This window comes from Sus scrofa, chromosome 12 (assembly GCF_000003025.6).
Source record: "Sus scrofa isolate TJ Tabasco breed Duroc chromosome 12, Sscrofa11.1, whole genome shotgun sequence".
Taxonomy (NCBI): Eukaryota; Metazoa; Chordata; class Mammalia; order Artiodactyla; family Suidae; genus Sus; species Sus scrofa.
The window spans coordinates 52,842,508-52,867,872 of NC_010454.4; the positions used below are offsets into that span (position 1 = coordinate 52,842,508).

General features: G+C 55.6%; 3 protein-coding genes across 7 annotated transcripts; all 3 read left to right on the forward strand.

Annotated features, from left to right (window-relative positions):
- TNFSF12 (TNF superfamily member 12) lies at positions 519 to 10,821 on the forward strand. 2 transcript variants are annotated; one of them, NM_001112691.1, is given in 7 exon segments: positions 519 to 802; positions 967 to 1,014; positions 1,590 to 1,662; positions 2,541 to 2,594; positions 2,678 to 2,713; positions 9,821 to 9,945; positions 10,131 to 10,820. In NM_001112691.1, coding segments are annotated over 7 exon segments (747 nt in total). In that variant the 5' UTR covers positions 519 to 643; the 3' UTR covers positions 10,383 to 10,820.
- Positions 11,139 to 14,526, forward strand: TNFSF13 (TNF superfamily member 13). 3 transcript variants are annotated; one of them, XM_021066031.1, is made up of 8 exons: positions 11,159 to 11,339; positions 12,019 to 12,245; positions 12,425 to 12,469; positions 12,570 to 12,654; positions 12,795 to 12,842; positions 12,974 to 13,092; positions 13,309 to 13,447; positions 13,645 to 14,526. In XM_021066031.1, the coding sequence occupies exons 2-8, from the start codon at positions 12,042 to 12,044 to the stop codon at positions 13,752 to 13,754; spliced, it is 750 nt and encodes a 249-aa protein (XP_020921690.1). In that variant the 5' UTR covers positions 11,159 to 11,339; positions 12,019 to 12,041; the 3' UTR covers positions 13,755 to 14,526.
- On the forward strand, positions 14,956 to 25,076 carry SENP3 (SUMO1/sentrin/SMT3 specific peptidase 3). 2 transcript variants are annotated; one of them, XM_021067831.1, is made up of 11 exons: positions 14,956 to 15,187; positions 16,004 to 16,729; positions 18,521 to 18,760; positions 18,856 to 18,967; positions 19,340 to 19,487; positions 19,624 to 19,671; positions 20,312 to 20,389; positions 23,481 to 23,618; positions 23,803 to 23,886; positions 24,002 to 24,052; positions 24,519 to 25,076. In XM_021067831.1, the coding sequence occupies exons 2-11, from the start codon at positions 16,015 to 16,017 to the stop codon at positions 24,627 to 24,629; spliced, it is 1,725 nt and encodes a 574-aa protein (XP_020923490.1). In that variant the 5' UTR covers positions 14,956 to 15,187; positions 16,004 to 16,014; the 3' UTR covers positions 24,630 to 25,076. The 2 variants fall into 2 exon arrangements, with proteins under 2 accessions (XP_020923490.1, XP_020923491.1); XM_021067832.1 differs by having other exon boundaries at positions 14,956 to 15,329; positions 24,519 to 24,777.

A 25,365-nucleotide genomic window follows, 5' to 3' on the forward strand; every position in this document is an offset into this window, starting at 1 on the left:
ATCAATTACCAATTGATTTACTAAGAGAAGTAAAAACCTGGCCGGCCTTAATGGATGCCCTCAGGCTCTCTTCGCGGGAAAGAATTCTTCTAAGTGCAGCTGCGAAAATGCAAAAGTGCCTTAGCCTCCAGCCTTGCGGCTTGAGAGACTCCTACAACCGGCCACCTGCCACCTAGTTACCTTGGTCTGGAGGCCTAAATTAGCAATCCCGCTCGAGCCGGTGGGACCTGCGCAAGGCCACAGGCCGCGTGGAACCTCTCTGCTCACTTCACCCTGGCTCCCTCTCTCCTGCCGGCCGGCCGGCCGCGTGGAGAGCGCTCGGCCGCACCCTCCATCTCGCCGGCTGCACACTCACAAACATCGCCCCACTTTTACACGCCGGGCGGTGCGTGAGCCCGGCGGGGACTCGCTCTGGGCTCTGCACGCTGCGCAGCGCGCGCCCCGCTCCCTGCACTGCGCTCTGCCCCGCTCGGCGTCTAATCACACAAACAGTGTCCGGCTTCCTGTCCTCGTTCCCCCCCCTCCCGCCCCGTTTCCCTGGCCCCTCCCTCTCCCCGGCCCGATCCGCCCGCCGGCTCCCCCTCCCCCGATCCCTCGGGTCCCGGGATGGGGGGGCGGTGAGGCAGGCACAGCCCCCGCCCCCATGGCCGCCCGTCGGAGCCAGAGGCGGAGGGGGCGCCGGGGGGAGCCGGGCACCGCCCTGCTGGCCCCGCTCGTGCTGGGCCTGGGCCTGGCGCTGGCCTGCCTTGGCCTCCTGCTGGCCGTGGTCAGCCTGGGGAGCCGGGCATCGCTGTCTGCCCAGGTGAGGCCCGGCTGCACAGCCCTCCCTGGGCAGAGCAGGAGCCGACTCTGCCGAGCAGCTGATGGGGCCGGGTGGGCCGAGGGCAAGGGGCCAGGAAGATGGGTGGAGGGTACTGAGATGTCAGGTGGAGAAGGACGGGGTGACCGCTGCCTCCTTCCCAGCAGGAGCCTTCCCAGGGGGAGCTCGTGGCAGAGGAGGACCAGGAGCCGCTGGTGAGTGGGTGTGGGTCCCGGCTTTGGGCTGCTGGGCATGGGAAGTGTGTGCCAGCTGAGAGAACAGGGTGTTGCCCTGGTTGTGCCAGCTGTGTGTGGGTGTGTGTGTATGTGCACCAGCTGTGCCGGGCGTGGGTCTGTGAGAGAGAGGGTGACAACCGTGTGCAAGGGGTTTGGGCTGTGTTTGTGTCCCCCGCGGTGGGGGGAAGTGGGAGGGGAGATGTGTGGCCTGCCTTGGAAAGGGATGCTGGTTGTGTGTGCAGGGTGTGTACTCTGTGCACGCTGACTGGGTGTGGGGGGTGTGTGTGCAGGGCGCCAATTGCTCACAGGGTCTGTGCTGGTTCTGAGGTGGGGGGGGGGGTTAGGGGAAAGGCAGGGCTGGGGCTTGACCCCAGGAACGTGCCTCCCTGTGGTCCTGGCCACTCTGGCTGAGGGACTCGGTCCCTCGCTGAGCCTCTGTGCCTCTTGCTGGCTGGGGCCTCTCCTGATGGCCCCTGGCCCCATGTCAGTCTCAGTTGATGTCTCCGGGAGGCCCTGGCAAGATCTTGGTTCAGCCCTGCCCTTGGTTCCCCTAGGACCTGAATCCCCGGACGGAGGAAAGCCAGGACCCCGTGCCTTTCCTGAAGCTGGTTCGGCCTCGCAGAAGTGGTGAGCAGCCCTTTATCCCAGGAATAAACAGTGGCTGGTCTCTGGTGGCTTCTGCCTTTGTTCAGCAAAACAACCCCGTGAGGTGGGCAGAGCAAAACCCATGATCCCCACTTACGGATGGAGAGACCAAGGCACAGAGAGGAAAGGGGGTTCCGAGTTCTGGGGCCAAACAGTCGAAACTGGAACCTAGCAATCTGACCCTCCCTCTGAAGCTCCTTCCATCGTGGGGGGGCCTGCTGCTCACTTCAGCCCCCTCCCCAGAGAGGAAGGCGGCCGGCCAGGAGTTAGGAGGATCCCCAGGGTGCTGATAAGTCAGGGCGGGGGGAGCCCAGACCCTAATAAGCAAAGAGCCTTAGGCCTGGGATGACCGTGGACCGTGTAGCCGGGTTTGCAGGGGACTGTCTCGGCTCATACCTGTGAGCTCAGAGTGATAATTAATAGTAGCCCTCTGGGAGTTCCCGCTGTGGCGCAGCGGTAATGAATCCAACTAGTATCCACGAGGATGTGGGTTTGATTCCTGGCCTCTCTCAGTGGGTTAAGGATCCAGCATTGCCGTGAGTGAGCTGTGGTGTAGGCTGGCAGCTGCAGCTCTGATTTGACCCCTAGCCTGTAAAACTTTCATATGCCGTGGGTGCGTCCAGAAAAAGAAAATAATAATAACACCCCCTTGCTCTCAGAAGCATCCCGGTTTGGATGATGAATTATAAGTTGCTCTGCCTCTGGAGGAAGATAAGGCCTGAGGCTCTGGGGCTGGGAGGCTGCAGGAGAATAAGGATGCCAGGTCCTCAGGGGACGGGCCTGAGGGAGTAGCTTCTGGGCTCCCCCCCACACCCCCGCGTGGGGGCTGCTTTGCCCACCTGTCTTTCCTTGATTCTCAGCATCTAAAGGCCGGAAGCCACGGGCTCGCAGAGTGATCGCTGCCCACTATGAAGGTGGGTGACGGATAGCCATGCTCAGGGAGGAGGGGTGCAGAGGGGCAGGGCAGGGCTCACCAGTCCTTTCCTGTGTCTTGCAGTTCACCCACGACCGGGACAGGATGGAGCGCAGGCGGGTGAGGCCCCCATCCCTACCCATGGGCTCCTCCCTGACCCCCACAGCACTGGCCTTCGGGACCACGGCCCCCCAGGGACCTTGACCTCCCATCCCTGTCCCCGCCTGCAGCCTTGAAACCCCAGAGAGCAGTGCAGGACCGCTCAGGGCTCCCAAACCCGGACCCAGGCAGGGGACCCCAGGGAGACCCCTTCTCCTCCCAGAATCCAGGGAGGCTCCCCCACCAGAGCACCAGCCCAGCTTCCCCTCCAGCCCTCACTGGGCACAGCGCCTCTCCTTTCCTTTCCATCGTTCATGCACCTTTGGCTCTGATCCTTTTTCTCAACGTGTTTCCTGTCTCTGGTCTTCTTTTCCATCCCCCCACGTCAGCGCCCCGGCCTCAGCCCCTCACACTCAGTCTCCAGCCACTTCTCTGTTCCAGATGTTCCCTGCCCCTACTCTGTCCCACCTGTGTCGCCACGCAAAGCCCCCTTGATTATTCCATTGCTTCTCTGCTCGGCCTCCCGCCTCTCCATGGTCTGGCCTTAACTTCTTTTCCCTGTGCGCCGTGAGGCCTTCTCCGCACTTGCTGTGTTGACACCCTCTCCCCACCAATGAGCCTCTTTTGGACTTTGCACATGCTAGTCCCTCGCCTGGAATGCCGTTCCATTTGACAGGCAGGAGGCAAGACGTGGAGGTGGCGTAGTCTAGGGGGGTGGCAGCCAAGGTGGAGAGAAGTCATTGGATTCAGCATGTGGCTTCAAGACGGGGCTTGCTGGGGGCGGAGGGTGGGAGAGGGGCTGCCTAGGGTGCAGGATAGGGGAAAGGGAGGACTCCAAAGGACTTCTAGGAGTTCCCGCTGTGGCACAGTGGGTTAAGAATCCAACTGCAGCAGCTCAGGTTGCTGCAGAGGTTCGGGTTCGATCCCCAGCCCGGAGCAGTAGGTTAAAGGATCTGGCATTGCTGCAGCTGTGGTTGAGATTCAGTCCTTGAACTTCCATATGGCATGGGTGTGGCCATTAAAAAAGAAAGAAAGAAAGAAAAAAAGAAATGGCTTCTAGATTTTTAACTTGGGCATCTTTGGAAATAATGATGCTATTTATTAAAAGGGAATTAACCAGGGAGGAAATAGGTTGGAAGGTGTGTAGGTTAATAATTGAGCTTGAGTTTGAATAAAAATAAAGTGGATAAATAATGATAAACAGTGCGTTTCACCGGATAGATGGTTAGGGATGGCAGACTTGTAGGGAGGGCAGGGTGAGGATAGTCGGGAGCCATCACCAGATGGGTGGTATTTAAAGCTACAGACTGGAATTCCCACTGTGGTGCCATGGGATCTGCAGTGTCTTGGGAACACTGGGACGCAGGTTCGATCCCTGGCCTGGCACAGCGAGTTAAGGACCTGGCACTGTTGCTGCTGCAGCTTAGGTCGCACATGTGGCTCGGATCTGATCTCTGGCTCAGGAACGCCATGTGCCAAAATAAATAAAGCTACAGGACTGGATGAGATACCTGGGGGGACAAAGGGCCCCAGAGCAAAGACCCGAGGCTCTTGGACATGTGCGTGTGGAGCAGAGGAGGAGAACCCAGAGGCTGAGACGCAGCCAGAAAGGGGGAAGCAGCCCAGGGAGGGCTGTGTCCTGGAGTCTGGAGAAGACACAGTTTCCAGAAGAGGATGTGGCTGTCTGTGTCTGTGCTGAATTGAGCTGAGAGGTCACATGAGATGGGGCAGAGACATGACCGCTGCATTTGCTAACTTTGAAAGTCGACTGGTAACCTTGACAAGGGCGGTGTCAGTAGTGTGGTTAGGATGGATGGGGTTAAGAGAAAATGGGAAATAGGAGTTGGAGACAGTGACCACCCCTTCCAGAAGCTTCTCTGTGACTGGTGCAGAGCCAAGAGCACCAAGAGGTGGAGGAGGATGTGAGTCAAGAAAAAAGTCCAGTCCTTTTAGCGATAAGCGTGAATCGTAGCTACTACTTATTCGTGTTTAATCTCATTTAATCCTCGAAAGGTCCCCAGAGGAAGCTCTTCCGAGCATCTCCATTTTACAGACAGAGGTTACGCAACTTGCCTGAGGGCGTGATACGGAGAGGTGCAGCTGGGAGTGGAACCCAGCTAGCCTGTGCTTGTGTCCCAGCCACTGTGTGAGGCCAGAGGCGATTGCAGGTGCAGGGGTGAGGGGAGCCTGCAGGGCCACATCCAAGCAGGTGCGAGCGGGTGGGTTCCAGAAGGAGGAGGGGGCACCTCATCCCGCCGTCACAGGACAGCCAGTGGAGACTGTGGGGAGGGTGGGGGCGGGTTGTGGTTTCGGAGCCTTTACCTGATGGCTTCCAGGTCCTCTGGACAGTGAGCGGGGGCAGAGGGTCTAGCAGAGGTGGTTCCAAACCCTTATCTTGGAGTTCCTGTCGTGGTGCAGTGGAAACGAATCCAACTAGTATCCATGAGGACGCCGGTTTAATCCCCGGTCTCGCTCAGCCGATCGGGGATCTGGTGTTGCCGTGAGCTGTGGTGTAGGTCGCAGGTGTGGCTTGGATCTGGCGTCACTGTGGCTGTGGTGTAGGCCGGCAGCTACAGCTCTGATTCGACCCCTAGCCTGGGAACCTCCATGTGCCGCGAGTGGGCCCTAAAAAATAAAGTAAAAAAATCCGTATCTTGCCGAGTGCAGAAGCAAGTCTAGCGGGGGAAGGGAGGCTGGTTGTGATTGTCGGGCAGTAAGGAATGAGTTGTGATTGTGCATCTGAGTGACACCACGGTCCCGGGCCTACCATGCCCTTGGCCATAACCAGCCTTTGTGCCCTCTGGCTCCCTAGCCAGCAATGCCCTCCCTCCTTCTGTCCTCCTGCTCTTCATGCCGCAGGCCGGCCTTCCTGCCCTCTCTCTGGACCATTTTATTGGCACGGACACAGGCATTCGTTCCTTCATGGATTCAGTGCACGCACACCGAGATCCTGCTGTTGGCCAGGTGCCTGCAGCAAGTGACACCCAGACCTATTCTCAAGGCATTGCTGTCTGGGAGAGGAACAAGCGTATAAACTGGTAAATTACAACACGCGATGACAACAGCAATAGTAACGTAGCCAGGGGTGCGTGGTGGCGCAGAGGAAGATGGCTTTACAGTGGAGTCGGGGGGAAGGCGAGGGCCTCGAAGCGTGAGTGTAAGATGGCTTGGGGGCAAGGGCATTCCAGGTAGAAGGAACCCCTTGTGCAAAGCCCACTGTTTGCTAAGAGTTGGATGAAGCTGGGGGACCGGGAGCTGCTCAGCGTGGCTGAGGAGACAGAACCAGAGGAGTAGGATGGGGTGAGGCCAGAGAAGGCTGTGGAGCCAGGTCGCAGATGGGAGTCTGGAAGCCCTTCGAGGTCAGAGCAAGGAGAGGCAGGCACCTGTGTTTTGTTTCTGGTTTTTGTGTGTGTCTTTTTAGGGCCACACCCCCCGCCTATGGAGGTTCCCAGGCTAGGAGTGGAATCAGCTGCAGCAGCCTGGCCACTGCCACAGCCACAGCCACATGGGATCTGAGCCGCGTCTGCGACCTACACCTCAGCTCACAGCAACACTAGATCCTTAACCCACTGAGCGAGGCCAGGGATCGAACCTGCATCCTCATGGATACTAGGAAGTTCATTACAGCTGGAGCTGGAGCCGTGACTCCGCACCTGCAGTTTAGAATCGTCGCTGTGCAGCCCTGTGCTGTGTGGGGAGTGCCCTCCGGCAGGCAGGACTGGAAGCAAAGGACTGAGCACATACACAGCCTGAGGAGAGTCCCAGTGAGAAGCGGCGAGGACCAGAGCTGTTTAAGTAGCGGAATTGCTGGGAGCCGATGATCAGTGAGCTGAGGTGGTGAAGGAGACGGGGGCTTGCACCTGGAAAGAGGCAGCAGTGGAGCCCATGCGGAAGGCAGACAGTCAAGCAAGTTAGGGGGGGCCAAACTCAGTTTTGATCCAGTTGAGTTTGAGGTGACTGGGGGCTCTTCCGATGGCAGGCAGTTGTTTGTGTCAGGAGCGGCAGGACCAGGCAGGGTGGGAGACTCAGCTTGGAACCTGCTAGAGAAAGGCCGAGGGAACTCATGGGGGCGGCTGAGATGCCAAGAGCATTCTGTGTTCCTGGAGGAAGTAGCAAGGACGGGGTCCGGGGCAGGCAGAGGATGGAGGGTTGGAAGGAAGCTGCCCGGGCACTTGGGATGAAGGCAGTGAGGCCCCGTGGACCCAAATAAGGGAGAGCCGTCGCCATGGTTCTTCCCACCGGTGTTTGCTTGGGGCCAGCTGGCAGGAGGCCCAGCTCCAGGGGCTGGGGTGTGCTGGTGAAGAATTAGGCCGATGCCCCTGCCTGCGTGGGGGGGTCAGACCTCAGAGCATCCCACACTAGGGGAACTGGGTGGTTTCTCTCGGTGGAGACTGCTGCCAGAGGACCAGGGTGAGGGTGCAGAGACCAAGGGAGGCGGCGGGGCTGGCCTGGCTCTTTCAGACCAGGAGGCCCGGGCAGGTCTCCAGAGGGACCAGACTGACGGAAGGGGCCAGGCCAGCTGAATCCCAGGGGGTGGGAAGAGCAGCAAAAGCCCTGTGGGAACCATGAGCTCCGGGCAGGGCGGGAACAGAGAGAGGGCTGGAGTCCTCTGACTTGCAGGAAGCTGTCAGATTAGATCCGAGAGCTAAACAGGGGTGGCCCTGGGGGACCTGGGAAGCCACCTGAGACCCTACACTGTCATTTTATTGTCTTTACGATTTGTGCTTACCTTTGCTCTAAGTCTTTGGTTTTTTGTTTGGTTTGGTTGGGGTTTTTTGGTTGGTTTGTTGGCTTTTTAGGGCTGCACCTGTTGCACATGGCGGTTCCCAGGCTAGGGGTCGAATCGGAGCCGCAGCTGCCTGTCTACACCACAGCCACAGCAACACCAGATCCTTAACCCATTGAGTGGGATCGAACCCGTAACCTCAGGGTTCCTAGTCGAATTTGTTTCCACTTCAGTTTTTTTTTTTTTTTTTTTTGTAACGGCTTTATTGAGATATACTTCACATACCATAGCATTCACCCATTTAAAGCATACAATTAAGTGTTTTTTTTCTATATTCACAGTTGTGCCACCATCACTAATTTTAGAGCATTTTCATTACTTCAGAAAGAGCCCCTGTACCGTTTACCCACTACCCCCATGTTTCTCCGATCCCCCCCAGCCCTAAGCAACCACTAATCTACTTTCTGTCTCTGTGTATTTGCTTATTTGGCCATTTCAGAGAGATCATGTAACGTGTGGTCCTCTGCGACTGGCTTCTTTCACGTCGAGTAATGTTTTCAAGGTTCCTTCCCGTCACAGAGCATATTAGGCTTCCTTTTCTTTTCTTTCTTTCTTTTTTTTTTTTTTGCCATTTCTTGGGCCACTCCCGCGGCATATGGAGGTTCCCAGGCTAGGGGTTGAATCGGAGCTGTAGCCGCCGGCCTACACCAGAGCCACAGCAACAAGGGATCCGGGCCGCATCTGCGACCTACACCACAGCTCACGGCAACGCCAGATCCTTAACCCACTGAGCGATGCCAGGGATCAAACCCACAACCTCATGGTTCCTAGTCGGATTCGTTAACCACTGCGCCATGACGGGAACTCCCAGGCTTCCTTTTCTTTTGACAGCTAAGTAATATCTCATTGCAGGGGCTTAGCACATACACAGCTTTCCTTGTCCACTCAACAATGGATGGACACTGAGTACCAGTTTGGTATTTTTTATTTTTTTCCTTTTTTTTAGGTTGCACCCGCAGCATATGAAGGTTCCCAGGCTAGGAGGCCAGTCGGAGCTACAGCTGCCGGCCTCCGCCACAGGCACAGCAACGCCGGATCCCAGCTGTGTCTGCGACCCACACCACAGCTCACAGCAACGCCGGATCCTCAACCCACCGAGGGAGGCCAAGGATCGAGCCCACATCCTCATGGATCCTAGTTGCGTTCGTTAACCGCTCAGCCATGAAGGAATGCCTATTATTTTTTATATTTTTCTCCCCCCCACCTTTTAGCTTTTTCTCCTCTTTTAAATTTGCTTTATTATTATGTATTATTATTTTTGGCTGCACCCATGGCACATGATAGTTCCTGGGCCAGGGTCAAATTTGAGGAGCAGCTGAGGGAACGCCAGATCCTTAACCCACTGCATTGGGCCAGGGATCAAACCTACACCTCTGCAGTGACCTGAGCTGCTGCCGTCGGATCCTTAACCCACCGTGCCAAAGTGGGAACTCCATTTTTTTTTTTTTTTTTTTTTGTCTTTTTGCCTTTTCTAGGGCCGCATCCATGGCATATGGAGGTTCCCAGGCTAGGGGTCGAGTTGGAGCTGTAGCCACCGGCCTACACCAGAGCCACAGCAACATGGGATCCGAGCCGCGTCTGTGACCTACACCACAGCTCACGGCAACGCCGGATCCTTAACCCACTGAGCAAGGCCAGGGATCAAACCTGTAACCTCATGGTTCCTAGTCAGATTCGTTAACCATTGAGCCATGACGGGAACTCCCTGTTATTTTTAATTTTAATAATCCAAGTCATGTCTGATTCAAGTCATGCAGCTAGGAGGAGTTCCTGCTGTGGCGGAGCAGAAACAAATCCGACTATTATCCGTGAGCATGTGGGTTCGATCCCTGGCCTTGCTCAGTGGGTTAAGGATCTGGTGTTGCCCTGATGGTGAGGTCACAGACACGGCTTGGATCTGGCGTTGCTGTGGCTGTGGTGTAGGCTGGCAACTGCAGCTCCAATTTGATCCCTAGCCTGGGAACCTTCATATGCTACGGGTGTGGCCCTAAAATGAAGAAAAAAAAAAAGTTATGCATCTATACTTTCTCCAAGCAAAAGAGCAAACAGTGCAGACACAAACTATAAAAGCGCCCACGCTTCTTCAGTCTTACCCTTCTCCCCAGAAGTGGCTGGTGACAATTTGCTCTGTATCTTTCTGGTCATGTATGTGTTGGATTTTTTCACCTCACTTTCTATCACACTTTGGGCTCCCTAGGCCGTGGCTCCCCTCCCTTGTCCTAGGCCATCTGTGTATCATCCGGGTACGGTGGGCCCCAAGGTTGATCAATTCAGTGGCCCCTGGGGATTATTAGAAAGCTCTGTAAAGGGACTTTCCCCTGTCTCTGAACATCCACCTTCAGGTGTAGACGGGACGGTGAGTGGCTGGGAGGAGGCCAAAATCAACAGCTCCAACCCACTGCGCTATGACCGCCAGAGCGGGCAATTTTTGGTCACCCGGGCAGGGCTGTACTACCTGTACTGTCAGGTAAGCCCCACCTGGCTCCGCGGGTGAAGCAGGAACAGGGAGAAGGGTTGCTGGGGGGGGTGGGGGGGGCAAGTTAAAAGTGGGGAAGGGGGAGGTTTGTGCTGGGAAGGATGCCGGGCCTCTTGGGAAACCTGAGACAGGGTCAAGGGCAAGCAGAGGCCTGGACTCCGCCCCCGCCCCCCCAGGTGCACTTTGATGAGGGGAAGGCCGTCTACCTGAAGCTGGACTTGCTGGTGGACGACACGCTGGCCCTGCGCTGCCTGGAGGAGTTCTCGGCCACGGCGGCGAGTTCCCTCGGGCCCCAGCTCCGTCTCTGCCAGGTGTCTGGGCTATTGCCCCTGCGGCCGGGGTCCTCCCTGCGGATCCGCACCCTCCCCTGGGCCCACCTCAAGGCTGCCCCCTTCCTCACCTACTTTGGACTCTTCCAAGTTCACTGAGGGGCCCCGGGCTCCCCAGCAGCCGCCCCACCCCGGGCTGCTCCTCCCCAGACCTGCCTCTCCCTCCGTGTAGGCTTCCCCGGGCTGGGCTCGCTCACGTGATGTCACCCAGAGAGTCCCATCGGTCCTGACAACTCCCCCCACCTCTGGCTCTCCCCCCTCACTGGCTCCCAAACCCCCATGTAGCTCCTGGCCGCAGCCCCCAGGACACTGCACTCTGGGTGACATGGGTCCCGAACAGCCGTCTTCAGGCACTAGGAAGGGCCGGAGGCCAGAGAGCCCGGGCCGGGAAGAGGCTGGGAGTTTCCGAATGTCAGAGGGAAGAGCCCGAGACGAGCCCCTCCCCTGATCATTCCCTGTGGATTTTTAAAACAGATATTATTTTTATTATTATTGTGACAAAATGTTGAGAAGTGGAGATTAAAGAGATTAAGCCACGGCCGCTCTTTTTATTGGGGCTGAGGGCGCACCCTCGGGTTAGCCGAGGGCCATGGGAAGGGGGTCCGGGCGGGGGCGGGAGGGGAGCTGGGCACAGGGCACCTCGAATTCTGGGGCGACCCCCAGGCTTGGGAGTGGGGACCTCCGTGCCTCCAAGCCCGAGGCGGGAGCAGAGGAGGCAGAGAGGCGAAAGGCAAAGTGCCAGGAAAAAAATCAGTCCTCTGCCCAAGGTCCAGCAGAGGCAGCCTCATTTACCTAGGAGGCGGGCTTCCTCCCGCGGGGAATCCCTGCGCGCAGGGCCCTTCCTCTTGGCAGCTTCGGACGTGCAGCAGGTGCTGGCACAAGCCCTGGCTGGGACGTGGGGCTCGCTCGAGCAGGCCCGCGCGGGGGCTCGGGGTCGGTCAGCGGGCCGCCGGGGGCCCAGGAATCCGGGAAGCTGCACCCCTGCGTCCAGGGGAGGAATTGTCCAGCAGCAGGGTGCTTGGGGCCAGCTCGTTCTCTCTTTGTCCAGAGCCTTATGTAAGAGCATTTCTCGGGAAACAGGAAGTCCTGCTTGCCAAGTTCAGCACAGGGAGTAGCGCAGGCCTTATTCCAACACACCCGGCCTGGCCTTAACCCCAGAACGCAGCCGGTTGCTTCTTGCTTCCGCGACCCTGGTTTTCCTCCTCACTGACCCCCTCCCCTCCTTTCCCACCTGCCGTCCCTCTTAGCAACCGCCCCGGAGATCTCGCCTGGGCCCTGGCCAGAGGGTCTTCCACGCTCACCCCCTGACCTCCACGCTGCCCAGCTTGCCCCTCCGTTCTGGCTCCTGGCACCATGCCCCACCGCCAACCAACCTTCCCTCCCCCACTTCTGGGGCCGCCCCGGGGTTCCTACGCTCTGGCCGCTCCTCCTGGGTGTCACTGGCAGCCCCGTGCTTCCTAGAGAAACTGACACTAAATTCTCCTGAGGCTGGCGGAGGGTCTCGGGACAACACTGGCCCCGCAGCAGGGTGCCAGGAGCACCAACAGTGCCCTGAGCTTGCTTTCTGCCTCCGTCCTTTTCATTCTCAAGTTCCTTTTTATTTCTCCCTTGCGTAACGCCCTTCTTCCCTTCTGCACCCCCACCCTCCCGGTCACCTCCTTGCCACCCCACTCCTGAGCCCACAGCTGTTGGCAGGGTCCCCAGCTCATGCCAGCCTCATCTCCTTCCTTGCCAGCCCCTAAAGGGCCCCTGGGAGACATGGCCCCCATCCGAGAGCCGGCTCGCTCCGTTGCCCTCTGGTTGAGTTGGGGGGCGGCTCTGGGGGCTGTGGCTTGTGCCATGGTTCTGCTGACCCAACAAACAGAGCTGCAAACCCTAAGGAGAGAGGTGACCCGGCTGCAGAGGACCGGAGGGCCCTCCGAGAAGGGGGAAGGGGATCCATGGCAGAACCTCTGGGAGCAGGTGAGTGAGGGGAGAAGGGAGAAGGGCCGCTGGGAGAGAAGGATGGCTGGCAGGGTGGTCTCCGGGCCTCTTGCAACGTTTGCAATGGGTGTGAGAGAGGGTCCCGGGTTTGGAGGTCAAGGGGACAACCGTTCCAGGAAAGGAAATTGTTAAAGATTAATGCTTCTCGTACCTAACAGATCCTGGAGGACAGCCAGCACCAAGACTCAGGTTGCTGGGGAAAGGTGCAGGAGAGATGGGAGGCCTTCCTGGGCCAGGGGGAGGGCCGGGGGAAAGGCTTTCCGGGACCCCGGCATCTTGGCCTAACCCCGACCCTCTCTGCAGGAACAGAGCCCTGGCGGCGCGGAAGCCTGGGAGAACGGGGAGAGATCCCGGAGAAGGAGAGCCGTGCTCACCCGTAAACAGAAGAGTGAGCCTCTGGGGTGCAGCAGGGGTGGGAGGTGATCAAGCGGCAAGGCGACCCCGAGCCAGCGTGAGGGTGGAGGACTGACAGCCGGGCATCGGGGGGCGGAGGTGGGCACTGCTCAGATCTCCTCCTTCTCTCCTCAGAGAAGCGCTCAGTTCTGCATCTCGTTCCCACTAACATCACCTCCAAGGGTGAGCAGTTTTCAGTAATGGTTTGGGGGGACGGGCGAGATCTAGGAACTGTGGGGCTGGTACCTGGGCCCACGACGAGAAGATGGCTGCGTGCGCCCCCAAATTCTGACTGCCACACTCCTCGCCTCCAGAGGACTCGGATGTGACAGAACTCATGTGGCAACCAGCTCTCAAGCGTGGGAGAGGTCTGGAGGCCCAAGGATACTTTGTTCGAGTCTGGGATGCTGGAGTTTATCTGCTGTACAGCCAGGTAACCCCAAACATACCCTGAGCCCCCCCAAGGGCCTGGAGTGGTGTTCCCCGGGAGTCTTGTCGTGCCCCAGGACTGGGGGGTCCCAACCGCCATTCACACCAAACTTAGGGGGCCCTTCTTCATTCCTCAGCTGCCTTGTCGGGGCTCCTGAGGCCGCCCGGAACTGAGCCACGCCATCCGGTTTTCTTCAACGTCTCCTCCCTTCCCTGCCAGGTCCTGTTTCACGATGTGACTTTCACCATGGGTCAGGTGGTATCTCGGGAGGGCCAGGGAAGGCAGGAGACTCTATTCCGATGTATTCGAAGTATGCCCTCCAACCCCGACTGGGCCTACAATAGCTGCTACAGTGCAGGTGAGAGCATCTGGGCAGTGGAGGGTGGCTCTCCCACCTGCGGGTAGAGGTGGGGATGCTATGGCACGGGCCTGGAGCCTGGCTGGAGAGGAGGATCTGAGCAGTGAAGCAGAAAAGAGGGCCGAGTCGAAGGTGGGAGCGTGAAATCGAGGGCTCTGCATGTGCTTCACTGAGCATCATGTTTCTCCCTTTCTCAGGTGTGTTCCATTTACACCAAGGGGACATTCTGAGTGTTGTGATCCCCCGGGCCAGGGCGAAACTCAGCCTCTCTCCACATGGAACCTTCCTGGGAGTTGTGAAACTGTGATTGTGTTGTAAAGGTGGTTCTGAGCTTGGAAGACCAGGGTGGGTACATTTCGGAGACAGCCAAGAGCCGAGGAGACAAAGGACAGGGAACAGGCAGGAGCAGAGGCCTGTTCAGAGTTTGACTGGAACCCCAGGTTTGACAGCTCCTGACTCTCCCTTCCTCCTCCTGCTCCCCTCCCCCCCCGGGGGGGTCTTTAAATTCATGGATATTAAAGAGACAGACTATCGTTTTCTTTTTTTTTTTTTTTAAGTTCTCCATCCAGCCCCAAATTGAGGGAGTTGGGGGGGGGGATGTCAGGCATTGTCTAGACTTGCTCTGGATTCCCACTGGAATGCTTCCAGAACAGCACCACCATCTAGCGGCAGTTTGAGACAATCATCTTGCCTGTGGGCAGAAGTCACGAAGCCTCCCTCCACTCAGAAGAATCCTGGTCCCCTGTGCCACACCTCTCTCCAAGTACCCTCTGCCTCTTCACCCTACTGGCAACCTCTTCCTCACTTCCCTTTCTCCGTCTGTCGGGCCCCAGTTGCCGTCACTATTATCAGAGATGTAATTATTATGTGCCCGACAACGACGATCCCCTCGCAGCTACATTACTCAAGTTTTGCCTGTGACCCTCTCCATTGCCGTGGCGCGGCAGGCCACTCTCTAGAGTGGAAAGGTTCACCGGGAAGCCTCGGATGAATCATAAGCCCCAGTCCTGACACTCCTCTCATCTCTTTCTGCGCAAGCCCTGCCTAAAATTAAAGAAATAAATGAAACCTCAGATCCATTTCCCCCACCGCTTTGTCTCAGCCGCGTCCCCGTACCGGGATCTCCCGGCACTCCCGGCCCGCCTCTGACACGCCTCAAGGGACGGGGACGCCAGGACCCCCAGCTCAGGCCGGCGAGCTGGTGGAACGCAAAACTACACGCGCGGGGGAGGGGGAGGCGCGAGCCGCATGCGACACGCAGGCGCAAAAGAGCGAGTGCAGGGGCCGCCCCGTGCAGCTTCGGTGTAGCGAGTGTGCGCAGGCGCGGCCCTGCGTAGGGCTCGTGGGCGGGACGGTCCCGTGGCGTCTACGTTCTAGAGTAGGCGGGACTAGGCGCGTGGTGGCCGCGCCGGCGCGGTTCGCGGCGTGTGACGTGCTAATTGTGCGCCGCCACCGCCGGTGGGCCTGGGGCTCGCGGGAGGGGAAGGAGGAGAGGAGGAGGCGGAGGAGGGGGAGGAGGGGGAGGTGGGGGCTGAAGCGGAGCAAGAGGCGGCGCCGAGGGGCGGCTCCGCGGCGCGGAGCGGCGCGCGACCCAGAAGCGTTGGAATCCTGAATTGAGACGGCTGCGCCTGAAGACAGCAGGAGTGGCGGGGCCGCCGCCGTCGCCAGAGAGATGAGCCGGGAAGCCTGAGGCCGGAGACGCCCGCCCTCGGGCCTGTCCGCCCGGCTTCCCCGCTCCCGGTGAGGACGCCCCGTCCCCTCCCCCCAGCTCTGCCGCGGCCTCTCCCATTCCTGGATCTCATTCCTACCTAAGCCGGGCCCAGGAGGCCCTCGAAGGGGCTTCTTCAGGTCCTTGCACGCCGAGCCGCCGAAGCCTGTACCGGTGCTGGGACGCGTTCCGGTCCCCGGGGACGGAGCGGGAGAGGGGGCTGGGCTAACCTTGCTCGACTCAGTTCTGTCCCAACGTCTTGCTTCGGCGGCCTGAGCGCCGACTCGGTTCTCTTTCGGTTTCCTTAAAAATCACGCCCTTTTCATTAGATCCTGTATAGCTCTGGTGTGCCCATTCCGTGAGACGACCTGAGCCCGCCCACACACCCCCATTCATTCTCGGGTGCTTGAGAACTCTCTTCCTATTCTAGATCATGGTTTCCCCGCGGAAGTTGTGTTTTCCCCAAGTATTTCTGTACCATGTCAGGTCTCCCGCACTGAGCCGTTTTTCTTATTAGACTCTCAATTAGGACATCCCTGGTGGTATTACATTAGGGAAGTGGAGTCTGAAAATACTGGGTTTGACCTGGGGATCTGAGAAATAAGAGCCCTGGAGCCTACTGCTTAGCCATTCTCCCATGCCTCTGTTAGGGCAAGAGAGAGATGATGGTACAGACTCTAAAAGCTACCTTGTGGACCACCTTCCTAGTGGAAGATCTGAAGTTAGAGGAGTTCTGCAGTTTTTCCTTAGTTTATTTGCATCTGATGATAGAAGAAGCTTGTGAGGAAGAGAGGCAGGGTTTGGGGTGTAAGATGTTTGATTCCGACACTCTGATCTCTGTTTTACAGGTTACTGGAAGATGAAAGAGACTATACAAGGGACCGGGTCTTGGAGGCCTGAGCCTCCTGGACCCGGCATCGCCCCAGCTTATTCAAGTCCCAGGCGGGAGCGTCTTCGTTGGCCTCCACCCCCAAAGCCCCGACTCAAATCAGGTGGAGGGTTTGGGCCAGATCCTGGGTCAGGGACCACAGTGCCAGCCAGACGCCTCCCTGTTCCTCGGCCCTCTTTTGATGCTTCAGCTAGTGAAGAGGAAGAAGAGGAGGAAGATGATGAGGATGAAGATGAGGAAGAGGAAGTGGCAGCTTGGCGGCTGCCCCCCAGATGGGGTCAGCTCGGAGCCTCCCACAGGTCTCGCCCTCCCCGCCCTGCTCATCGGAAAACCTGTTCACAGCGCCGTCGCAGAGCTATGAGAGCCTTCCGGATGCTGCTCTACTCTAAAAGCACCTCGCTGACATTCCACTGGAAGCTTTGGGGGCGCCACCGGGGCCGGCGGCGGAGCCTTGCACACCCCAAGAACCATCTTTCACCCCAGGAAGGGGGTGCGACCCCACAGGTGCCATCCCCCTGCTGTCGTTTTGACTCCCCCCGGGGACCGCCTCCACCCCGGCTGGGTCTGCTAGGTGCTCTCATGGCAGAGGATGGGGTGAGAGGGTCTCCACCAGTGCCCTCTGGGCCCCCCGTGGAGGAAGATGGATTAAGGTGGACTCCAAAGTCTCCTCTGGACCCCGACTCGGGTAAGGTGGGCCTGGAGCAGAGGAGGGGATGGGGAGGGCTAGGATCCTGGAGGTCCAGCGGTCTCTTGCTGCGGTGAGAACTGGGTCTAGGGAATGTTGGATGGCAGAGTGAGGGGATCCAGAATAGCTGTGAAACGGTTTAAAGCCCCACTTTGAGCAGGAACTAAGTCTAAGCAGGGAGTCCAGGCTGGGATACAAGACCCCTAAGTGGCTGTTCGGGGCACATATGAGAGCAGGAGGCCTGCTTTAGAAAAGTTGGACAGAGTTGTCCACTTGAAATCTCTCTTCATTTGGCCTCTCAGGATAAGGGCTCCTGCCTGTACATCAGCCGAGGCTGCCATTCTTACAGTGGTGGAATGGGTCTCTGAGCAGTGGGTACATCACCTGGACTTTCTCAGCATATTTCTTTCCTTTTTTTTCTTTTCTTTTTTCTTTTCTTCTTCTTCTTTTTTTTTTTTTTTTAAGGCGTACCCCCTGCTCATGGAGGTTTTCAGGCTAGGGGTCAAATCTGAGCTGTAGGTCCCAGCCTACACCGTAGCTCACGGCAACTCAGGATCCGAGCCCGAGCCGTGTCTGTGACCTACACCACAAATCATGGCAACTCCGGATCCTTAACCCACTGAGCCAGATCAGGGATCGAATCTGCAACTTATGGATACTAGGTTGATTAACCACTGAGCCACGACGAGAACTCCAGAAAATTTTCTTTCTGAGAATCCCAACTAAACAGTTTCAGGCTCTTTGTGTTTTTATTAATTATTTGGGTATTTATCCAGCATTTGGTATATGCCGTACTATGCAGGTGATAGGCAAATAATAGTGAGAAATAGTTCTGAAATTTATATTTTTCTGAATCCTAGAGTTTTCTTGCTTTCCTCCTGTTTGTGAATACAGCCATACTTTGTTTTATTGCACTCCAAAGCCATTGCTTTTATTTTATTTTATTTTTTTTGTCTTTTTGCAATTTCTTGGGCTGCTCCCGCAGCATATGGAGGTTCCCAGGCTAGGGGTCGAATCGGAGCTGTAGCCGCCAGCCTACGCCAGAGCCACAGCAACGCGGGATGTGAGCTGCGTCTGCAGCCCACACCACAGCTCACGGCAACGCCGGATCCTTAACCCACTGAGCAAGGCCAGGGGTCGAACCCACAACCTCAGGGTTCCTAGTCATATTCATTAACCACTGAGCCATGACGGAACTCTTTTTTTTTTTTTTTTTTTTTTTTTAACAAATTGAAGGTTTATGGCAACACTGGATAGAGCAAGACTATTAGTGCCATTTTTCCAACAGTATTTGCTCAGTGCATGTCTGTAAGGATTTGGTAGTTCTCACAACATCTCAAAGCCTTCACCCATGAAAAGATTACCACTCACTGAACGATCAGACGCTGCTTAGCGTTTTTTAGGTGTAAGGTATTTTGAAATTGAAGTGTGTGTTTTTTAGAGGTGATGCTGTTGTGAACTTAGTATAGTTTCGTTAACAAAAGTTTTACCTGCACCAGGAAACCAAGAAATTTGTGTGACGCCTTATTACAGTGTTTGCTATGTTGTAGTGGTCTAGACCCGAACTGGCAGTGTCTCTGAGGTATGCCTGTAGTAGCTCCTGCTTTCTGTTCCTTATGACGTCTTGGACTTTTCTCATGCTTTAGGGTTTCCATTCTTTAGAGTTTCCATTGGTAGTTTTGTCAATTCACTTTTCTCGTGGTGCTATAATTTGTGGCCCCATTTCATCTTCCCATTGGCCTTTGATCTGAGCCAGTTTCTTGCCTCCATCCCGTTTCCCCTGTCCTACAGGTCTCCTCTCTTGTACCTTGCCTAATGGCTTTGGGGGACCACCTGGGCCAGAAGGGGAGCGAACTCTGGCACCCCCTGATGCCAGCATCCTCATCAGCAATGTGTGCAGCATCGGGGACCATGTGGCCCAGGAGCTTTTTCAGGGCTCAGATCTGGGCCCAGCGGAAGAGGCAGAGCGGCCTGGGGAGAAAGCTGGCCAGCACAGTCCCCTGCGGGAGGAGCACGTCACCTGTGTGCAGAGTAAGGAACCCTAGAGGACCTCGTCTCTTGTCCTCAGCTGACGCCCACCTCAAAGTCTGCAGGCCTCACCTCCCTCCTCTCCCTCCTCCACTCAGGCATCTTGGATGAATTTCTTCAAACATACGGCAGCCTCATCCCCCTCAGCACTGATGAGGTCGTAGAGAAATTGGAGGACATTTTCCAGCAGGAGTTCTCTACACCTTCCAGGTGAGGAATGAAAGAGACGCCCTTTGGAAGAGGGCTGGGACCTGGGAGATGGGAAGAGAATACTGCTGCCTTTTCTCCCACAGGGATGTAGTTGTGTAGTTGGGGAGGAGGAAGAAGCTAGAACTGAAGGGCAGGAATCTGCAGGCAAGGTGCCAAACCCCTGTAAACCAACCGGGAGGGTCTCTACGTAAGAGCCTGAAACTCTGTGTGTACCTCAATATCGGTGTGCCTCTTACGGGGTGTGGGCCTTTAGCTCCCCCCCCACCCCCTGCAGAAAGGTTAGTTTTAGATCCTTATTCTAGGCAGTAGAAGGTACTTCTGTGTGCCCTAGCCCCCTCAGCTCTTGTGTGACTCCACCCTTGGCCTACCCAGGAAGGGCCTGGTGCTGCAGCTCATCCAGTCATACCAGCGGATGCCAGGCAATGCCATGGTAAGAGGCTTCCGAGTCGCCTATAAGCGACATGTGCTGACCATGGACGACTTGGGGACCTTGTATGGACAGAACTGGCTCAATGACCAGGTAAGGAGGCGTGGAGAAGCAGGCCCACGAGGGGATTCAGGGAGCGGGGGTGGGGGGGGGCTGGGGCCCTCTTCACGGGGGAGCCCTGTACCCCTGCCGCACCCTCCATGGCAAGTGGCCTTCCGTCTTCCCCCAGGTGATGAACATGTATGGAGACCTGGTCATGGACACGGTCCCTGAAAAGGTAGGCCAACCAGATACTTAGTCCACGGGTTTAAGCAGCTTTTTCAGTCCCTTTCTTCTCTTCTGCTTTACGTGAAGTGGGTCCCTGTTTCTGGGGAGAGGCAGTGAAAGCTAATGGTTTTGTTTTGTTTGTTTTTTTACTGGCCCCACCTGCAGCACATGGAAGTTCCCAGGCTAGGGGCTGAATCGGAGCTACAGCCGCCGGCCTGCGCCACAGCCACAGCAACGCGGAATCCAGGCCGCATCTGCGACCTACACCACAGCTCACAGCAATGCCAGATTCTTAACCCACCAAGTGAGGTCGGGGACTGAACCCGCATCCTCATGGATCCTAGCTGGGTTCGTCACGACTGAGCCATGACAGGAACTCCCGGAAGGTCGTTTGTTAGGTTCTGCAATCTTGGTCTTTTCTCTCCCCCACTTTTCTGCATTTTCCCCCATGGCTTGTCCCACACATTGGCTCGGGAAGCTGCAAGATGAGGTTAAAAACCATTTGAGTTCTTACCTTCCATGAGTTGGACTGGAGTCTGTCGAAACTAGTCTTTAGAGCCTTAATGAGGTGGAGTGGACTGGGGAGAGGACTTAGCAGGAGGGCCCGAGGGCTCTTGATTCCATCCAGCTCTTTTGTGTCATTGGCACAGGTGCATTTCTTCAACAGTTTCTTCTATGATAAGCTCCGTACCAAGGGTTACGATGGGGTGAAAAGGTGGACCAAAAACGTGAGTCATCAATTCACATCTACTTTATGTAACAATATCTTGCATCTAAAGGTTGTGTTTCCCTTAAGCCCTTACTGTTTGTTCAGTCTTTCAAGTATTTATGAAACGTCTTCTCTGTGCCAGGTGCTGTTCTGGGCCCTAAGGACACAGTGTTAAATTAGGAAAATCTTCTGTCTTTATGTGGCGAGAATAAATAACCAAGTCGATAGCGCAGGGAACAAATTAACACAGTGATGTGGTAACATGGGAAGTGGTAGTTTAGCTTGGCTGGTCTGGGAAGGCGTCTCTGAGCTGAGATTTGAATTACGAGGAGCTGACCCGGTACAGATATGGGGCAAGAGTATTCTGTGTAAAGGGAACGGTGAGTGCATGGGACCCAAAGTGAGGAGGAACATTTGAGGAACAAAGGGACCATGTGGGAGTCTCTGTTGTGGCTTAGCGCTTAACGAACCCGACTAGTATCCATAAGGACGCGGGTTCCGTCCCTGGCCTCGCTCAGTGGGTTAAGGATCTGGTGTTGCCCTGAGCTGAGCTCTGGTGTAGGTCGCAGACGCAGCTTGGATCTGATGTGGCTGCGGCTGTGGTGCTGGCTGGCAGCTGTAGCTCCGCTTCGACCCCTAGTCTGGGAACCTCCATATGCTGCAGGTGTGGCCCTAAAAAGCAAAAAAAATAAATAAAAAAACAAAGGGCCCGTGTGGGTGCTTGTGTGGTTGGAGCAGAGTGAAAAAAAGGGAAAATGATAGAAAATGTGGTCAGAGAATAGATCATGTGAGGCAGGTCAGGTGGGCCCAGGAGGGTGGTAGATGGTACTTATTCTTTTTTTTATTTTTGGTCTCTTTAGGGCGGTGCCCTCGGCATATGGAGGTTCCCAGGCTAGGGGTCGAATTGAAGCTGAAGCTGCCAGCCTGTACCACAGCCACAGCAATGCCATATCCGAGGCGAGTCTTCAACCTATACCACAACTCACAGCAACCCTGGATCTTTAACCCACTGAGTGAGGCCAGGGATGGAACCTCGTGGATACTAGTCGGGTTCGTTACCACCGAGCCATGACGGGAACTCCTTTTCTTTGGGTTTTGAGAAGCTATTGAAGAGTGGTAAGCAGGCTGGGGAGGTGCCTCATGTTTTAAACTGTTTCAGTGATAGATTGAAAGGGGACAAGACTGGAGGCAGACAGAAGCACAGAGGTCCAGGTGAGAAACTTGGATCAGAGTGGTGAGGGTGGAGGTAGAAGTAGTTTTATATTGGATAAATTTTGCAATGGGACCAATAGGAAGGACTTTCTGGTGGCTGGACACGCGAAACGAAGAAAAGATGCGAATCAGGGATGTCTAGGTTTTTGGCCTAAGTTACTGGGGAAGATAATTGGGAGACAGGGAGCAGGTGGGGGTGGGGGTAGAGGTGGAAAAGAATTTTTTCTCCTCTCCGATTAGTTCCGTTACCGTCCACTTCAAAGACCAGCAAGCTTCTATCTGGTGAGGTAGGACCATTGGCTCCAGCTTTTATTTATTTGTTTATTTTTGGGTTTTTTTTGGTCTTTTTAAGGCTGCACCCGGGGCATATGAAGGTTCCCAGGCTAGGGGTCGAATGGGAGCTGTAGCTGGTGGCCTGCACCACAGTCACAGTGACACCAGATCCAAGCCATGTTTGCAACCTTTGCCACAGCTCACGGCAATGCTGGTCCTTAACCCACTGAGCAAGGCCAGGGATTGAACCTGCGTCCTCATGAATTAACTAGTCAGATTGTTTCCACTGAGCCACTACGGAACTCCCTGGCTCCGGCGTTACTTAATTCCTGACCCCAGGTTCAAGAACTTACCTCCTCTGGGACCTGGCAGGTCGTCTTCTCCCAATAGATCAGGGTGACATGCAGTGGAAAGAACTTGCCTTTCTATACGCCTGTGTTTTTGGGGTTTTTTTGGTTTTTTTTTTTTTTTTTTTTTTTTTTTTTTTTTTTTGTCTTTTTGCCATTTCTTGGGCTGCTCCCACGGCATATGGAGGTTCCCAGGCTAGGGGTTGAATGGAGCTGCAGCCGCCGGCCTACACCAGGGCCACAGCAACTCGGGATCCGCGCCACATCTGCGACCTACACCACAGCTCACGGCAACGCCGGATCGTTAACCCACTAAGCAAGGGCAGGGACCGAACCCGCAACCTCATGGTTCCTAGTCGGATTCGTTAACCACTGCGCCATGACGGGAACTCCTATACGCCTGTGTTTAAATCCCACCTCTGCCATTTCTTACTTCTGTGACTTTGGGCAAATTATTTTTCAGACCACAGTGTCTTCATCATTGAACACGAGGACTTCCTTATGAGATTGTTGTGAGCATTATTAGGTGCTCTGCATTGTTTTTAATATATTATAGTCACTAACTAGTAGTAATCTTTGTAACCAACAGGTGAGGGTAGGTATGGTTATTTTCATCCTCTCACAGGAAAGGTAACTGAGGTAGAGTTATTAAGCAGCTTGCCTGTGATCATAAGCTAGTGAATGGAGGAGCTGGGTCGGAACCATGGAGTCTGGCTCCAGGATCCTGAACCTGGGTCCCTCTTGCTACTAAGCACCTGTATCTTTTTTTTTTTTTTTTTTTGTCTTTTCTAGGGCCACATCTGTGGCATATGGAGGTTCCCAGGCTAGGGGTTGAATCGGAGCTATATCCACCAGCCTACGCCAGAGCCACAGCAATGCCAGATCCAAGCTGCGTCTGCGACCTACACCACAGCTCATGGCAACGCCGGATCCTTAACCCACTGAGCGAGGCCAGGGGTTGAACCCGCCACCTCATGGTTCCTAGTCAGATTTATTAACCACTGAGCCACGATGGGAACTCTATCACTTGTATCTTTAAGGCGTGAAAAGTACCCGTCTTGGGCTCTCGAGTGTTCTGCACCACCTCCTCTATCACGCCTTCTTCGCTCACCCTGAGAATCCACACATCCAGATGCTGAGCCTTGGCTCACAGTCCCCGGGCAGAAAATTGAGTTTGTCCGCTCGGCTCGGTGCCTGCTCCTCCATTCGTCTTTGGGAACCGCGGCCAGAGACAGGATGCCTGTGCTGCCTTCCTCATGCGCCCGCTCTGCCTCCTAGGTGGACATCTTCAACAAGGAGCTACTGCTGATCCCCATCCACCTGGAGGTACACTGGTCCCTCATCTCTGTTGATGTGAGGCGGCGCACCATCACCTATTTTGACTCGCAGCGCACCCTGAACCGCCGCTGCCCTAAGGTTTGAGAGAGAAGGGGCAAGCTGGGCAGCATGTGGGGAGGAGAGCCAGTGGCAAGGCATCTCAGGCGGAAGGGTGGGTCTTGAGTCCTTGGGAGCACCCCGGGCTTGGCGCCTGCGACCCCCGGACCCCGGGTGCAGTTAGCACAGTAGGGCCATCACGTCCTCCCTTCCTCCACCCACATAGCATATTGCCAAGTATCTCCAGGCAGAGGCAGTGAAGAAAGACCGGCTGGACTTCCACCAGGGCTGGAAAGGTTACTTCAAAATGGTAAGTTTCTAGAGGAAGGTTGGAGGTGGTGGTGGTGAGCATGGTAGGAGGCAGAAGTTGAAACCATACCCCTAGGGTCTCCAGGTAAAGAGCTGACCTTCTTTGTATTCTCTAGAATGTGGCCAGGCAGAATAATGACAGTGACTGTGGCGCCTTTGTGTTGCAGGTAAGCAGATGCCAGTTGGGTTTAAGGGTTGGGAGGGAGGCGGGAGCTGGTCTGCAGCCCTCATTTGGTTCACAGCCACTTATGGAGGGGGAGTAACCTAATGTATTAGGATGTCGAAACCCGGGTTTCATCGGTCCTCTCGTGGGCTTCTCCGTGCCTCTTTGAAACTGAGTCTGTGGTCCTTGGTCTCTGGCCCTGATAGAGCTTCCTCCTGCTGCTTAACGCAAAGCATTTTCTGTTAACACTGGGTATCTCATGTCCCAAAGAGGAACATTGGCTTTAGAGTCAGACTTTTTTTCCTTTTGAGCACCACTCGGTGGGACCTTAGTTTCCTTTGTTTGTGAAATGGGAATGTTTTGGGGAAGATCCAGTGAAATGTGTGTCATATGAAATACGTCGCACGGATCCTGACTTGGGGGTATATGCTCAGTAGGTGGTTCTCATGGCCTGCTTTGTTAACACCTAGTATTGCAAGCACCTGGCCCTGTCTCAGCCATTCAGCTTCACCCAGCAGGACATGCCCAAACTTCGTCGACAGATCTACAAGGAGCTGTGTCACTGCAAACTCACTGTGTGAGCCTCGTATCCCAGGCCTCAAGCCCATTCGTTAAATGGGCAGGGGGACATGGGAGATCCTTCCTTCCCAAGAAACTCCAATTCCTTTCCTCTCTTGCCTCTTCCCACCCAATTCCCTTTGGTTTTTCATATTTAAATGTTTTAATTGATTTCTGTATTTTTTTCTTTGAGAGAATACTTGTTGATTTCTAATGTTCAGGGGGTGGCCATGGAATATCCCCTTTCACCCTCTGTCTGCAGGGGAGTATGGCCTTGTGGCCTGGGTGGGGCAGTCATCTCCCTTTCATGTGCAGGGTGGGGGACGGGGCAGGAAAATCTGTGCTGGGGGTGGTGGGCGGACAATGGGATTCCTGCCTGCCAGATCTTCAAAACTTTTATATATATATATACATATATATATATATGCCATGGTCCTGCTCTGGTCAATAAAGGATCCTTTGGAGATACATAGTGGTGGTCTTCCTTTAGGGGCCGCAAAACTAGTGGATATGCTCTCAGCCTTTCCTCCAGCCAGTGCTGTTAGCTACCCTTTTTGGGTTTTGAGACTTAAGGGGCCAGTTTTCCATCCCTGGCTCACACAATGCCAACGCCACGTCCTCAAAAGAATCCTCCAGCTAGCGGAGCCAGGGCTGGAAGGAGGGGAGAGTAGGTAAACCTCAAAAATAAGGGCGCTTGAGGGGTCCTAAAGTTGGGGAAACAGGACACTTAAGGGAGCCGGCCAGGATTCCTGACAGCAA

Coding starts and splice junctions, on each gene's coding strand:
- TNFSF12 (XM_021066033.1), top strand. CDS start 644: ATGGCCGCCCGTCGGAGCCAGAGGCGGAGGGGGCGCCGGGGGGAGCCG. Junction 803..963: donor GGGCATCGCTGTCTGCCCAG/GTGAGGCCCGGC, acceptor CCTCCTTCCCAG/CAGGAGCCTTCCCAGGGGGA. Junction 9,946..10,130: donor TGTACTACCTGTACTGTCAG/GTAAGCCCCACC, acceptor CCGCCCCCCCAG/GTGCACTTTGATGAGGGGAA.
- TNFSF13 (XM_021066031.1), top strand. CDS start 12,042: ATGGCCCCCATCCGAGAGCCGGCTCGCTCCGTTGCCCTCTGGTTGAGT. Junction 12,843..12,973: donor CACTAACATCACCTCCAAGG/GTGAGCAGTTTT, acceptor CCTCGCCTCCAG/AGGACTCGGATGTGACAGAA. Junction 13,093..13,308: donor TTTATCTGCTGTACAGCCAG/GTAACCCCAAAC, acceptor CTTCCCTGCCAG/GTCCTGTTTCACGATGTGAC.
- SENP3 (XM_021067831.1), top strand. CDS start 16,015: ATGAAAGAGACTATACAAGGGACCGGGTCTTGGAGGCCTGAGCCTCCT. Junction 18,968..19,339: donor GAGTTCTCTACACCTTCCAG/GTGAGGAATGAA, acceptor TGGCCTACCCAG/GAAGGGCCTGGTGCTGCAGC. Junction 24,053..24,518: donor GTGGCGCCTTTGTGTTGCAG/GTAAGCAGATGC, acceptor GTTAACACCTAG/TATTGCAAGCACCTGGCCCT.